Source organism: Mauremys reevesii, linkage group 6 (assembly GCF_016161935.1).
Source record: "Mauremys reevesii isolate NIE-2019 linkage group 6, ASM1616193v1, whole genome shotgun sequence".
NCBI lineage: Eukaryota > Metazoa > Chordata > Testudines > Geoemydidae > Mauremys > Mauremys reevesii.
Window position 1 is genome coordinate 68,281,533 of NC_052628.1, and position 14,369 is coordinate 68,295,901.

Consider the following 14,369-nt stretch of genomic DNA (forward strand, 5'->3'; position numbering starts at 1 on the left):
ATCTTAGCATATGCAGGGCCTTAATCAAAAATTACAATTAGAGGATATAAGAATTTGAGTAAACTTCAGTTTTATATAAATTTCTTTTACATCAATTTCTCTTTTATATAAAAGTTCTTTCTAGCTTAAGTAAAATTATGTATTGAGTTGTTTAGTTATACCTTTGACTCCACAATACAGTGGTTTAGCAAATTGTATTTGACATATTTAGTTTTCAAATTCTGTCAGTTGTAATGTTGCTAATGACCAACTACTGCATATGTGTGTGTTTGTTTTTTTTTTTAAAAGAAGTTTGTAAACCCTTTACTAAAGTAGACCTTATATTTTATTATTTCAGTTGTTCATGGTGGACAACGGAGCAGATGACTGGAGAATAGCCATGACTTACGAGCGTATTTTCTTCATGTGCTTGGAAATACTGGTGTGTGCTATACATCCCATACCTGGGAACTATACATTCACATGGACAGCCCGGCTTGCCTTCTCCTATACTCCATCCACAACAACAGCTGATGTGGATATTATTTTATCTATACCAATGTTCTTAAGACTATATCTTATTGCCAGAGTTATGCTTTTGCATAGCAAACTTTTCACAGATGCCTCATCTAGAAGCATTGGAGCGCTAAATAAGATAAACTTCAATACACGTTTTGTTATGAAGACTTTAATGACAATATGTCCGGGAACTGTACTGTTGGTTTTTAGTATCTCATTATGGATAATTGCTGCATGGACTGTCCGAGCTTGTGAAAGGTAAGTCTCTTTTTCCTTTTATATATATTTAAGAAATGTAAATGTCTTACAAAGTGTTTTTCTTCTAATCCTTTGGATAGTATCTCATTCTCTTATGTTGAGGAGTGGGACTTCCAGTACCTGGGGCATGTTGTATTGTGCTTTTTGTATCATGGCTCTCTGGAATGCTTTAACTTTTGACCTTTGAAAGGGATTTTTAAATTGTCAGAGATTTCTCCCATAGCATTGTGATGTGAGGTTTTTTACTTCACTCTAATTTTATCTGAGTGCTTTATTAAGAGTAGCCTAGAACATTAAAGTGGATAGTGGAACATGAGTGCCATAAACATTACTTTTAATACTAGTCTTTAAAATTCTGCATTAATATTAGATCTCAGTCATTTTAGCTTATAGCTTACTACAGTTATTGACAATGGTGTAAATAAATCAGTAATCGGAAAAGCCAGTGAAAAATTGATTCCAAAAACTCTCATAATTCTAGTGCCCGTTAATGAAAATGAAAAATCAAAGGTGTAGTCCCAATATATTCTATTGACAGAGATCTTTTTATTTTGGTTAGGTTGAATGCATATCGTTTATATTTACAAATACTTGATTTACTGTGGTAGAATACAAATATAACAATAGAGGAAAGAGGTAGGCGTTATAGTGGTTGACACTTTTTTCTGAAGTCCAGAAAAAGTGCACTTGATAGCCTGATATTTTGTTAACTTATGTTTCAAGCTTCAGCAACAAACAGACGTTGAACAGGCACAGAACAAATCAGTATCAGTAATGACACCATCAAATCTGATTTCTCAAAAATACAACTTACAAAAAGAAATGAGCAGGGTAACTTCTGACTACTGTGGACTTAAGTGAGTGATAGAGAACAGGTAGAACAGGACCATTTGATTGAAACAGTTAGGAAGAATCTCTGAAAGATTTGATATCTGGTGTGGTTCTCAAGCCCTACACTGAAATACCCTCAATTACTCATGGTGGAATACCTTCTTCAAAATATTTTCAAGATTTCCACTATCAATTGCTGATCACGCTCTAGCCCTTTGCCTATATGCTCATTTTGAAAACTATTTTGCAGTTGCTTTCTGGCAATCAATTGCTGTAGACATGTTGTTTTTGAAAGTTGCTTGTCACATCTCCACTCAGTTAGATAAGGGGAAAAGTGGCAAATTTTATAAACCCAATATGGAGGTGATCTTGTTATCACAGTCTTCCATGTTAAAAACCTCAGCACTGAAAAACAGTGGAATAAAGTGTGATATAGTATGTTCCTTTGGATTGTCAATGATCCAAGTGCTGTGGTGAAGATGAACAGTGTATAGCATGTGATGCCAGGAATAGCTCGTCATCAGAGTATATTCTGAAACACCATGCTAAGGATCATATATCATGTTGTTTATTGACAGAGACAAGGTAAATGAGGTGATATCTTTTATTGGACCAGCTTGGGTTTGTGGAATAGCTTTTGACCAATACAGAGCTTTTCTTCAGAAGACACTTGTAACTTCCACCAAGAGAAGATGGTCTAATAAAAGATATTACCTCACCTACCTTGTCTGTCTCAGTTCCTGGGTCCAGTGTGGCTACAACACTACAAACGTTAGTTATTGTCTGTCAAAATAGTCCCCTCAGCTGGGACAGGTATAACAAATTATTATTAATATATTTTATTTATTAAAAGTCAGTTTCTCCTCCTGAATATGTTAACAATAAACTTCAAACATAATTCGTTTTTCACCAATTTTGTCCTTTTTTTGATCATATTGCCTCCAATTTCCCTTCAGTTGGGACACCATCCAGTAGCCTCCTAAGAGGAGCTGAGCAGATTCAACTCTACTTAACACCATTGTTTTTTAATATACTGAAATTTAATTATTATTGAATCACTCTATTATTTGCCCTGTATTAAATTAATATTCAAAACAGACTATGATAAAGCCAGTTTCTGTCAAGAAGAAAGGTACTGAATGAGAACAGTGAGGTTCCTGAAAAGCACTTAAGCATGTGAGTGCTTTTGCTAATGTGATCTAGTTCCACTGCACTCAGACAAAACTGCAAATATATCATGACTGTGACTTGTCTTATTCTCTGCAAAACCGATGACAGAATTTGTGAATTTTGAATTCTATTTGCAGCTCTTGAGTTCGCTATAATGAATGAGCATTGGCCTGCTAAACCCAGGGTTGTGAGTTCAACCCTTGAGGGGGCCACTTAGGGATCTGAGGGAAAATCAGTATTTGGTCCTGCTAGTGAAGGCAGGGGACTGGACTCAATGACCTTTCGGGGTTCCTTCCAGTTCTGTGAGACAGGTCTCTCTCGCTCTCTCTTTATAATATATATATATATAATGGAGATACCAGGCGGGATCATTCACTGATTTTATTTATTTATTTAAAAAACAACACCAGATCAACATACAGTAGTCCTAGAGTTAACTTTATACTTGGTGTAACTGCACTTCCTTCAGTAGAGTTAAATGAGAGATTAGTTTAGCTCCTTATTGTTAGTAATTATGAATTTTTAAAGCTCTGGCCTAATGCATGGGGAATTGGATACTCATTTCCTATCATTAATGGGAGTTGCATGGCCAATTTCCTGAACATTACACTTCATATTTCTCCTGAAGGGATTATGCTTCATAGAAGAACTGCACTGAATCAGTGTCACTGGCCCAGTTACTAATTAGTCAAATTTAAAATATTGTGGCTCCTCACTCTGTAATGAAGTACAGTAAGAAAGTGCCACAGGCACAGAATGCTAAAAGGTGTGTCTATTTTTAAACCAATGTCATCTCCTTGTATATATTCATAGATATAATAGTAGTTAGAGATGGAAAAGACAATTTAGATCATTGAGTCCATTCTGAGATTAGTGCAGTTATAATCTCCAGATAGAGGATGGATCTGAAACTGTATGTAATGGGCTTGATTCACTCCCTAGCAAAAATTTACACAGATAACCACATGTTTCGTTTACTTAAGTTGATTTTTCCATCATAAGTAGAAAGAACCTTTATTCTAGTAGGTTGTTTTAAGTGTGTCAGAAAATAAACATTACAGTTAGAAAGAATTTATAGTTTTACGTGGCATTATACATCATTACCTCAATATAATGCCACCCGATATAATATGAATTTGGATTTAACACGGTAAAGCAGTGCTCTGGGTGGGGGAGGGGCTGCGCATTCCAGTGGATCAAAGCAAGTTCAATATAACACGGTTTCATCTATAACACGGTAAGATTTTCTGGCTCTCAAGGACAGCGTTATATCGAGGTAGAGGTGTACATGGCAGTCTAACATTTTAATTGTTTTTTTGGGGGAGGGGAGGCAGATTCTTATTTGACAGAAATTAAAACTCTGTCAGGATTTTGATGTATTTTCCCGATGAGAGATAATGAAATAAAGAAAAAGTAACTGTTCTGTTCCACAAATATCACTAATTCTCCTACAGACACAGTGGTCGATAAAGTGCTATAGCAAATTGTTTTAGTGTTTCTGTGACTGTATATCTTCATATCAATTTGCCTGACTATTCCAGTGAGTGCAAAATAGTGTGGATGGAGACAGGACTCACCAAAAAAAAAAAAAAATCATGGAATGCATATTAGTCTTTATCATCCCATTCCAAAGCACTCATGGAGGTTTATGCATAGCCAGGAATAGCTAATGGCAAACAGAAAAGGCATAACAGATTTTCATGTAAGTGCTGTAAAATCCCGAGTGCTCATGTTAGCAACAGAAGCAGCAGCTGAATGACAGCCTAGTAACCAGTCCTGCGTGGTTTAAACTGTTTGGCCGATCGGTTGTCCCACTGGGACTCTGGAGACTGTCACATCATAGACCTCATGGAAATGTGGTGGATAGGTTTGAGTGGTAATATTCATGGTTGGGAAGGAAACCTCTGTCTCTAGATTAGTCATTGCTTTGACTATCCTTTGGCTTGACTTAGTCTAAACACTTTTTGAGCAGGAACTGTCTCTTCCTCAGTGTTTTGTTTGGCACTGAGCATAGTGTCAGCTCTCAGCAATTTAACAATAGCGGGTGGCATCCTTTGTATTGGTGTGTGCATGAGACATTTTACAGGATAAAGCTTAAGGTCATCCTTGAGGGCGTTAGGTGGGATGGAAATGAGAGCAGGCAGGTAATGTGTACTGAGTGTAGGCAGTCTAGCAACATTCCAGGATAATCTGGCAAAAGAAACATGGAAGATGAGCATAGTGGAGGCATTCAAGTCTTTGCCATATATGCAACCCTGGAAACCTGACTGATTGCTTGTGGTGTCTAGGGCTGCAAATGTGGCATACTGTTGAATACCTACACCTCACCAGCAGGTATCAGTTTGATGCACAGCTGTCTGTCATGAATGTGCTCCCTAAAATATATCTTAGTTTTATCTGGCCCAACTCAAGAAATGCTTAATTTTTCATTTGTCTTTTTGAGACACGTGAATCTTAATCTACAACACTCATGAATGCCTTTGCTTACAGGGTCCATTATTCAAGTGTGAAAGTAATAGTTTTTTACTGTCTCCATCATAGTGATCTTTCAATTGTTGATGAAATGGCTCTTCATTCTGGCAGTCAGTCATTACAACAGGTGAAATATAAATATCTTCAATCTCCACAAAAAAGTTAAAAACGCATTAAATTTTTAGTATTCTATAATTGAAAAATGGCTTGGCAAATTTTCTTCAAACTTAAAAAAAATTAAATTAAAAACCCCTTTGTTTCAGGCCGAAAACAGATTATTTTTCCCAGCACAAAGGAGGATCAAAAAGAGAGCTTAAAATGGAATGCTGGTTGCAGCCGTAACTATAATATTCTATGCATATATTCCAGCGCGTCTCTGTAAAAAGATTCTGAGCTGAAGTCTGCCCTCATTTACATTGCTGTATGTCCAGAGTAGCTCCATTCACTTCACTGGAGTTTCTCTGAATTAACAGCAGTTTAACGGAGTTCAGAATTGGGTCCACTACATTTTTTTCTTACAAATGACATTGGCACCTTGTTTGCTTTTGTGTGTGTCTCTTTTGACTTTTTTGACTGTGAAGCCATTTCAGACAAAGAAGCTTATGTCATCATTTTTCCTCATTCAGATTCTGTTCTGTCCTGTCTGTCCTGTCCTTGATTTAACTCAAACATTTGTTTGCTCTTTTTGTGTTCAGTTGGACTTCCTCTGTACTTGCTGTACATTCTTTCATTTTTCTATAAATAAATGAACTTCTGTGTACCTTATTTTCTGGAAATCAGATGTCATCTCAAAGGTTTCTACAGGAAACTTAGAAATCGTAAGTGTGAGGCAAATTCTAGAAATCTAAGAATCCCTTTTTTCCTACTGACAACTCAGACATGTCAAGCCTCTAAACTCTCATTTGAAGATGAAAAGTTATTTAGATATCTAATTTCCTCATGACTTGTGCCCAATATCATTTGCTGTTGTGAGAGGGAAATATGTCCTAATGTATTCATATAAAGCAGAATGCCACATTAGGCAGTAATGTGTTCTACCAAAACTAATATCGTATGGTAAACTGAGTAGACCCCTATTTTCTGCATGGGCTATCTATCTATTTTTAAAGACTTTAATATAGGTGTTTACCAGAGAGATTGAAGTTACGTGAATTACAGTATCTCCCAGATGCCTTAATCAGGATTGGGGCCCCATTATATTTATAATCCTCCGGACATATATGCAGTAAAATCTATTCCCTGCCCTGCATATTTTACAGTCTAGTTGATAGTGATGTTAAGATCTGGCCTCCACCTCCCTTTCTGCACAGTTTCTCACAAGTTTCATCCAAATCTTCCTCCTCCCCTGAGATTGCCTTTTCTTCTCCTCCTATATCTCTCCTCCTTCTTTCCTGTCACAGAGGCAGAAGTTTCTTTGCTGCTCTCCTCCTCTAATCACCCATTTGCCTCAGTGACTCTAACCCAACTCTTATGTCTCTTACACCCACTCTTATCTCATCTGTCCCTTTACTCTTCTCCTTAACCTCTCATTCTTCTCTAGCTCTTTCCCTTCACACTACAAACATGCTTTAGTCTCTCCCATCTTAAAACAAATTCACTCTTTGCCCCTCTTGTCTCTCTAACTATTACCCTTTCTCCCTTTTCCCTTTAATGTCTAGGGGTATGTCTTCACTACCGGCCGGATTGGCGGGCAGCAATTGATCCAGTGGGGATCGATTTATTGCGTCTAGTCTAGATGCGATAAATCGATCCCCGAGTGCTCTCCCATCGACTCCTGTACTCCACCAGGCCGAGAGGCTCAGGCAGAGTCGACGAGGGAGTGTCGGCAGTTGACTAACCGTAGTGAAGACACCGCGGTAAGTAGATCTAAGTACGTCGACTTCAGCTAAGTTATTCACGTAGCTGAAGTTGCGTAACTTAGATCGATTCTCCCCTCCCCCCCTTGTAGACCAGGCCTAAGATCCTTGAACACACTGTCTACAATCACTATCTGGAGTTCCTCCTCCAGTTCCATTCTAAACCCTCTCCAGTTTGGCTTCTGCCCTTTGCACTCCACTGAAATTGCACTTGGCAGAGTCTTTTATGACTTCTTCCTAGCCAAAGCTCAGAACCAGCACCCTCTTCTTCTTCACCTGTCAGCTGTCTTTCAGACAATAGACTGTGGTGTTCTTGAAATTTTGTGCCCCGTTGGCTTCCATGGTTCTCTTTTCATCTCTGTAACCACTTCTTCAGCATGTCCTTTGGAGGATCCTTCTCATTTCTCCTCCAACTTTCTGTGTGGGGATCCACAGAGATCTGTCCTTGGTCCCTTTCTCATATCCCTCTACAGCTGGTTTCTGGGTAATTTCATTCAAACACAAACACAAATTCAACTGTCATCTGTGATGGGGTGTTCACCCCCACACAGGATTAGGAGGGTTAAAGTGGCCAAGTAAGCCAATTAACTGCCCAGGCTGCACCTGGAGGAGTAGCCAGGGAGCAGGGAGTTGATTAAAGGAGGCTCAGCTGGGTGGGAATAGGCTGGGCTTATAAAACTCAGGAGCTGAGAACAGAGAAGGCAGCTGGGAAAGGCTACAAGCAGTCAGTCCGTCTATTCCTCCCTGGGAAGAGGAAGTTGGTTTGGAGCTGGTACTCCCAGGGTTGGGGAGGCAGAAACCAGGAAGAGTAGGAAGCACTTCAGGAAGGAACAGTGAGGGCTGAGAGAATAGAGCCTAGAATTTCTGAGCTGAGGGCTCCTGGACTGGAACCTGGAGTAGAGGGCAGGCCTGGGTTCCCCTACTGGCCACTAGGGAAGTGGCATCATGGTACCACAGAAGAAGACTGCCTGAGACTGTTTGCATAGAAAGACTTAGAGGGTAACCCTGGAAGTGGGAAACACAGATGGTGACCCGGCTTGAGAGCCAAATCATGAAGAGGACACTATGGTTCTTTGAGCGAGGCAGGTCTGCAGGATGAGAGGATAATGGGAAAGGCACCATAATGAAGAGGATGCACCAACTAGCAACGCTAATCCCTAGGTTGGCCAACAGGAGGTGTCACTGTGGTAAACAGCCCATGTGATACCATGTCTATGCTGACAAATCTCAGATCTACCTGTTTACTCCAGACCTGTGTCCTTCTGTCCAAACTGAAATCCCAGCCTGTCTCAGTGATATATCATTATGGATGTCTATCCATCAGCCCCGGCTCAGCAAATTGCAATCTTTCCCCACTCATATCAGTTCAGAAGATCTGAAGCTGCAAAGATCATTTCCCTAGCCTTCCCCTTTGACTACCTTACCTCTCACTTTGCAACCTTCCACTGGCGTCCTCTTCTTTATTGCATCAAACACGAGTTACTTGTCTTCCCTTTCAAAGCCCTTTGTGATCTTTTCCCACCCTATCTATAATCTCTCATTCAGTATCCAGAGATAGACTCCCACCTCCAATCTTCCCGTGATGCCAGCCTCCATTGCCCACTTGTTGAATTTTCAAACAAGCACCTGCACCCTTTGGCCTGGTCTACACGGGCGGGGAGGAGGGGGAAAGGGGAGGGAATTGATCAATCTAAGATACGCAACTTCAGCTACGAGAATAGAGTAGCTGAAGTCGACGTATCTTAGATTGACTTACTTTGTGTCCTTGTGGTGCGGGATCGGTGGCCACCGCTCCCCCGTCGACTCCGCTTCGCCTCCCGCCCTGGTGGAGTTCCGGAGTCGACGGGGAGCGCATTCGGGGATCGATGTCTCGCATCTAAATGAGATGCAATACATCGATCCCCAATAGATCAATCACTGCCCTTTCTCTCGATGCTGCCTCTCGTGCTTGGGAGCAGCTCCCCGTAAATATCTATCTGCAAAACTCCCTCCTTATGTGTCTTCAGATCCCAGCTCTGCGGAGATGTCTACAAAAAAATTGACCGAGTTCAGGCTGCTGGTGATCTGAGGCCACTGCCTATCATGCTGACCAATATTGTCATTGTTTCCCTGGACTCCCTTTTTAGTCTGTTGTTATCCATCCGTTGTCTTATACTTGGATTATTAACTCTTTGAGGTAGGGACCTTCTTCTTGTTCTGTTTGTACAGAACCTAGCACAGTGGGGTCCTGATCCATGACTATGGCTCCTTGGTGCTACAGTAATACAAATGCTGCTGCCACTACTGCTGCTGCTGGGGGGATGGATAGCTAAGTGGTTTGAACATTGGCCTGCTAAACCCAGGGATGAGAGTTCAATCCTTGAGGGGGTCATTTAGGGATTGGGGGTAAAAATCAGTACTTGGTCCCTCTAGTGAAGGCAGGGGGCTGGACTCAATGACCTTTCAAGGTCTCTCCCAGTTCTGAGAGATAGGTATATCTCCATATATTACTAATAATAAACAAAACATTTCATTTTTTTTCAGCTAACCTGTCTAAACAATGCCAAAAAGAATATGAAATAAATTGTTCTCTTATTTTTATCATCACTGTCCATTAAATGCAGAATCTCTTATTTCCTTTAGGTTTGATTGAAATTGAAACACATTACTTGTGATCAGGTTTCTTCAATGGTTGTAAAAGTAATCATAAAATATTCATTACAACAGTGATCAAACATGCCCTATTATCACCTTGATTTATGACTGTACCAATGCTATGAATGATCAAATATTTTTCTTTTCATTCCAACTTTAGTTTTGCATGTTGCAGAGTGAATGTTAATTACTGTAAGTGTAAGTTGTAGTGCTTTTAAATATTTCCACTTTAAAGGGCTAAAAATAGATGTAACCATTTATGTAACTGTCCTTTCCATTTGTGAAAGTTACCAGTAGACACTAACAATATTGTTTTACAAAACAACAATACAAACGTAACAATAAATCATGGAAGCTTTACCCTTGTATGGTATACACAACCTATTTGGGGGCAGATAAATCCTGGAAGGCCCATACCCAACACAGTGTTGCTGATCCAGGGAAGAAACTGACCTTCAGTGTAATGGTAAAGGAAAATAACTATGTACCATGTTGTTGCACAGCTTGAAGGGGGCAGAATTCGTGTACAATGGAGATGCACCAGTTCATACTAACGGTGAATTTGACTCCACTCTGTTTTAGAGTCTTCCCTTGATTATTTTCTGGAGCGATGATGGTTGTGGTTTTTGCCAGAACATTGTGGAATATGAATTAGAACACTTTGCACTAACATGTTCTTCTATTAGCCTTGATTTATGGAATTACTTTCACTATAATGGAAGATCACAAAAAAAGGAGTAATGTGTCAGTGAGTAACATTCTCCCTTTACAAGATCTCAGGGAAAGGTGTTGGTGAACCAGGGCAATGTCAGCCTTTAACCAGTCCAAAAAAATGGTATAACCAACACAACAGCTACCTTAAAAAAATTTTTTTCTTTCTTTAATATTTAAGTGCTGGAGATTTTATAACTGCTTAAAATAATGTCTCTGTTTTTATTTTTTAGTTTAATCCAACTAAATCTTTTGGGGCCTGAATCTCCTTGTACTTACACAAGCATAAAAATAGTGCAACTGTATTGATTTTATTGACATTACTCCTGATTAGAGCTGTGCAAAACTTGTCCGATTATTTTTTTCTTTCTGAAAAATGTAGATGCAAGCTGGTTGAAACATTTTGTGAATTTGTGTCAACTTTCAAGCAAATTGGGCTTTGGGGTATTCTGCAGTAAATTACTCTCAATGTCTCCTACTGAAGTTGTTGTACTTTGCATGAAGTTCTTGAATATTTATTGGGCCAGACTGAATGAGAATGACTCTATGGCTTGGTAGCATGGGCGTTCACCTGAGGGTGTGTATAGGAAAGTAGGGGACCTGGATTCTAATTCCTGCTCTAATGAATATTAATTAGTTATTTGAAATGGAATAACTTCAGCAGGAGAGATTGTGAGCCCAGCAATAGAATACTCTCTGGCTCAGTGGCTAGGGTATTTTCCTGGGATATGAGAGATCTGAGTTCAAATCCCTTTTCCACTCCAGGCCAAGGAGGGACTTGAACCCATAGACTAGGTGAGTGCTTAAACTGCTGGGCTATAGAGTGTAAAGGGTGGCATTACTACAACAGTTTTTTGTAAATTTCATTTGCTTTTTGTTTTTTAAAAAGGTTTAAAAATGCCTGAAAGCAGAACATTTTGTTACCATCAAAACAATCCCCCCTCCCCCAGCTTTTTGAATAGTAAAACAAACAAACAAAAACCCACAAACACTCCTCCTTCCCCGCCCCCTTTTGGATTGATTTAAAATTAAATCTTTTTTTAAATTATTGTTTGGAACTGAGAGTAAACAGAAAAATCAGTTATTTCCACAGTTCTACTCCTGATTTCACTTGTGTAAAATCATGTAGAATCAGGACCAAATCACCTAGAAGTTTCTGGGGCCTCAAAACAGCGGGTGAGCAAAATCACAAGTGCTTCATTATCAAACCACAAGAGTGTGAAACAGAGAAGTGCACAGTTGCTTTCAAGGACAAAAAAAGTCTGGTTTAATTTGGATTCTTCAAAACATGATATAGATGTGTTGACCTTCCTCCCATAGAAAGAAAGGTGGTCATGTTCCCAAACTGATACACAGTTTCTAATCTCCTGTAAAAAAAACAGTATGTTCCTATAATATCCTTATTCAGTGTTCAAAGTCAACGATATAATCTCTGAAGTCTGCTTTCAAACGAAGACAAATTTTAGTGTCAAAGCAGAATTTTTTTCCTTCGTAATGTATAACTTAAATTGTTTTGACTGCTTTTAAAGTGAAATATTCTTAATAGTGCAGTGTCTTGCCTCAGAAGGACTCTATCCCTGAGGAAAAACTGTAGAATATATATGGTAAACTGATTTATGCTTCAGTACAATCTTTCACTTTTTTTTAATCTTTATTTTTTGTTGCCTCTTAATTTAGGAAAGAGTTTTACATTCAAATGGGGGGATCTTAGGCTTTACCATCTGTTTTCTCTTGCTACTTGACCTAGTTTGTAAGCTACAAAAAAGAATATAACATTTGTAACATAGTAATCATTTCTGTGGTAGCAGATTGGGGGACTGTGGACCAACTTCTGTCCTTAGATATTTATACATCAACTTTAATATGAGAGTAGAATTTGACCCTATGCCCTAACTGCATAGTTCAGCTGTAGGAGAAACTGGGTTTTGTAGGAGAAATTTTATATGCTTCAAACACTGATACTTACATGAAGGAAATACTGAAAAAGTACATTGCTTCTCTTCCTTGCATGAGAATTCCTCTTTTAAATCAAGATTGCAGTAATATGCAGTTTGCTAGTTTAATTTGATTTCTTTTCCATCTTTGTGGACTCCTTACATCTCCTTGTGTTTGATGTTATTTTATGTACTGAGAAACAGCATTGCTGATTTTTACCTTGAAAATTTCAAAATCAACCAGAGATTTTAATAACCTTTGCCCTAAGTAATTTTGCAGATGTCAGTTATTTCTGTGGCTAATGTGTTAAGAAGTAACCCTAATGCCTTGTCTGCACACAAAAGTTGAAGCAGTTAAAATAAGGAATCAACTTAAGCTATATCAATAAAAGGCACTTTTAAACCCATTTAAGAATGTCCACACAATGGCAGGGACATCATTTCAGAAAAAAAAAATTGGGAGAGGGAGGTGCCAAGTTCTGTTACCAAATACAATATAATCACAAATGTTTTTATCTTGTAAATTTTGAGGGGTGGGCAAGAGATGAGGATGAAGGGCAAAACATGGAAGACCTAATGGAAGATATAGACCTATGAAAAGTCCAGACTGGAGGGGGGGGAAAGATGGAGAGGAGAGAGACCAACTGCCTCCTTCGCCCTGTAGCAAATGGTGCCTCTGCACAAGGGGTCTGCAACCAGTGCAGTTAAATCAGTGCATCTTGTGTGGAGACCAGTCCTAAAATAGTTTTGGAAACGTGTTTGATATTTCAACCAGTAATGTCACCTTCAGTTAATGGTTACCACTGGGTCTGGGGAATAAGTGTTCTCATGCTGGATAAACTGTTAACAGCAGGGACTTGACCCCTTGTGTTTATAGAGTGGAATCACTGAATTCAAGTAGGTTTCCTGTTGTACTGCAAAACAGCTATAGATAAAGGTACATATAAGTATGTAGCAAAGCTAATCCATTGCCCAGTTCTCAAAACCAAATGGCCAAACATATTCAGAATTTAGAACAGGAGAATCGGTGTAATAGGCAGTGGGCTATAGGAATGGGTGCTTTTACTGGCTGAGAGTCAGTGTAGGTCTATGCTTAATACTTTTGCCAGTATAGTAATGTAAGTTAGGGTTGTGATATTATTTTTATTACATTTTTATCACAGCAGAAGGCCTAGTGTAGTATTAGTTATATTGGCATAAAAGTGCTTTTGCCAGCATAGCATATTTAATTCAAGGAACTGGTATATGATATGCTGGCAAAAACATTCTTTCGCCAGTATATGTTGCATCTATACAGCACATATACAGTAGAACCTCAGAGTTATGAACACCTCAGGAGTGGAGATTGTTCATAACTCTGACCAAAACATTTTTACTGGTCTTTCAAAAGGTTAAATTGAATATTGACTTTGACTTTGAAACTTTACTATGCAGAATAAAAATGTTGCTTTTAACCATCTTAATTTAAATTAAACAAGCACAGAAACAGTTCCCTTACCTTGTCAACTTTTTTTTAAACTTTCCCTTTATTTTTTTAGTAGTTTACATTTAACACAGTACTGTATTTGCTTTTTCCCCCCTCTGCTGCTGCCTGATTGCATACTTCCAGTTCCAAATGAGGTATGTGGTTGACTAGTCAGTTTGTAACTCCAGTGTTCATAACTTTGAGGTTCTACTGTACATATTACTGGCAAACTTTTTCTGTGCAAACTATGCCTCAGTGGAGACATTGTTTTTGGCGGGAAGAATCAGTTCTGGCTGAGAATTTGCTTCCATAATGGTTTGCTGAGGTTCAGAAAGTGATACGGTACATATGTAAGTTATAAGATCTACTTTGGTTTTGCAGTCTAGCATGCCTGTTCAAGCACAGGCTATACTTCTAAATAAATTAGACTGGTATACAGTAACCTGTGTCTTGTCAACTGATTTATATTCCAACAAGGTAGTAACCAACTTCTAGAGTCCAAAAAAGACCACTTGGAAGCCATAATTCTTCTTTTCTTGA

At 38.8% G+C, this 14,369-nt stretch overlaps 1 protein-coding gene across 9 annotated transcripts in view; it reads left to right on the plus strand.

The window, feature by feature from the left end:
• The window catches only part of KCNN2 (potassium calcium-activated channel subfamily N member 2), a 238,911-nt gene that overhangs the window by 157,185 nt on the left and 67,357 nt on the right, over nt 1-14,369 (plus strand). For all 9 annotated transcript variants that reach the window (XM_039544549.1, XM_039544545.1, XM_039544553.1 and 6 more), the window contains one exon: nt 338-756. In XM_039544549.1, coding sequence (XP_039400483.1) covers nt 338-756 — 419 coding nt within the window. The remainder of the gene's footprint in view (nt 1-337; nt 757-14,369) is intronic.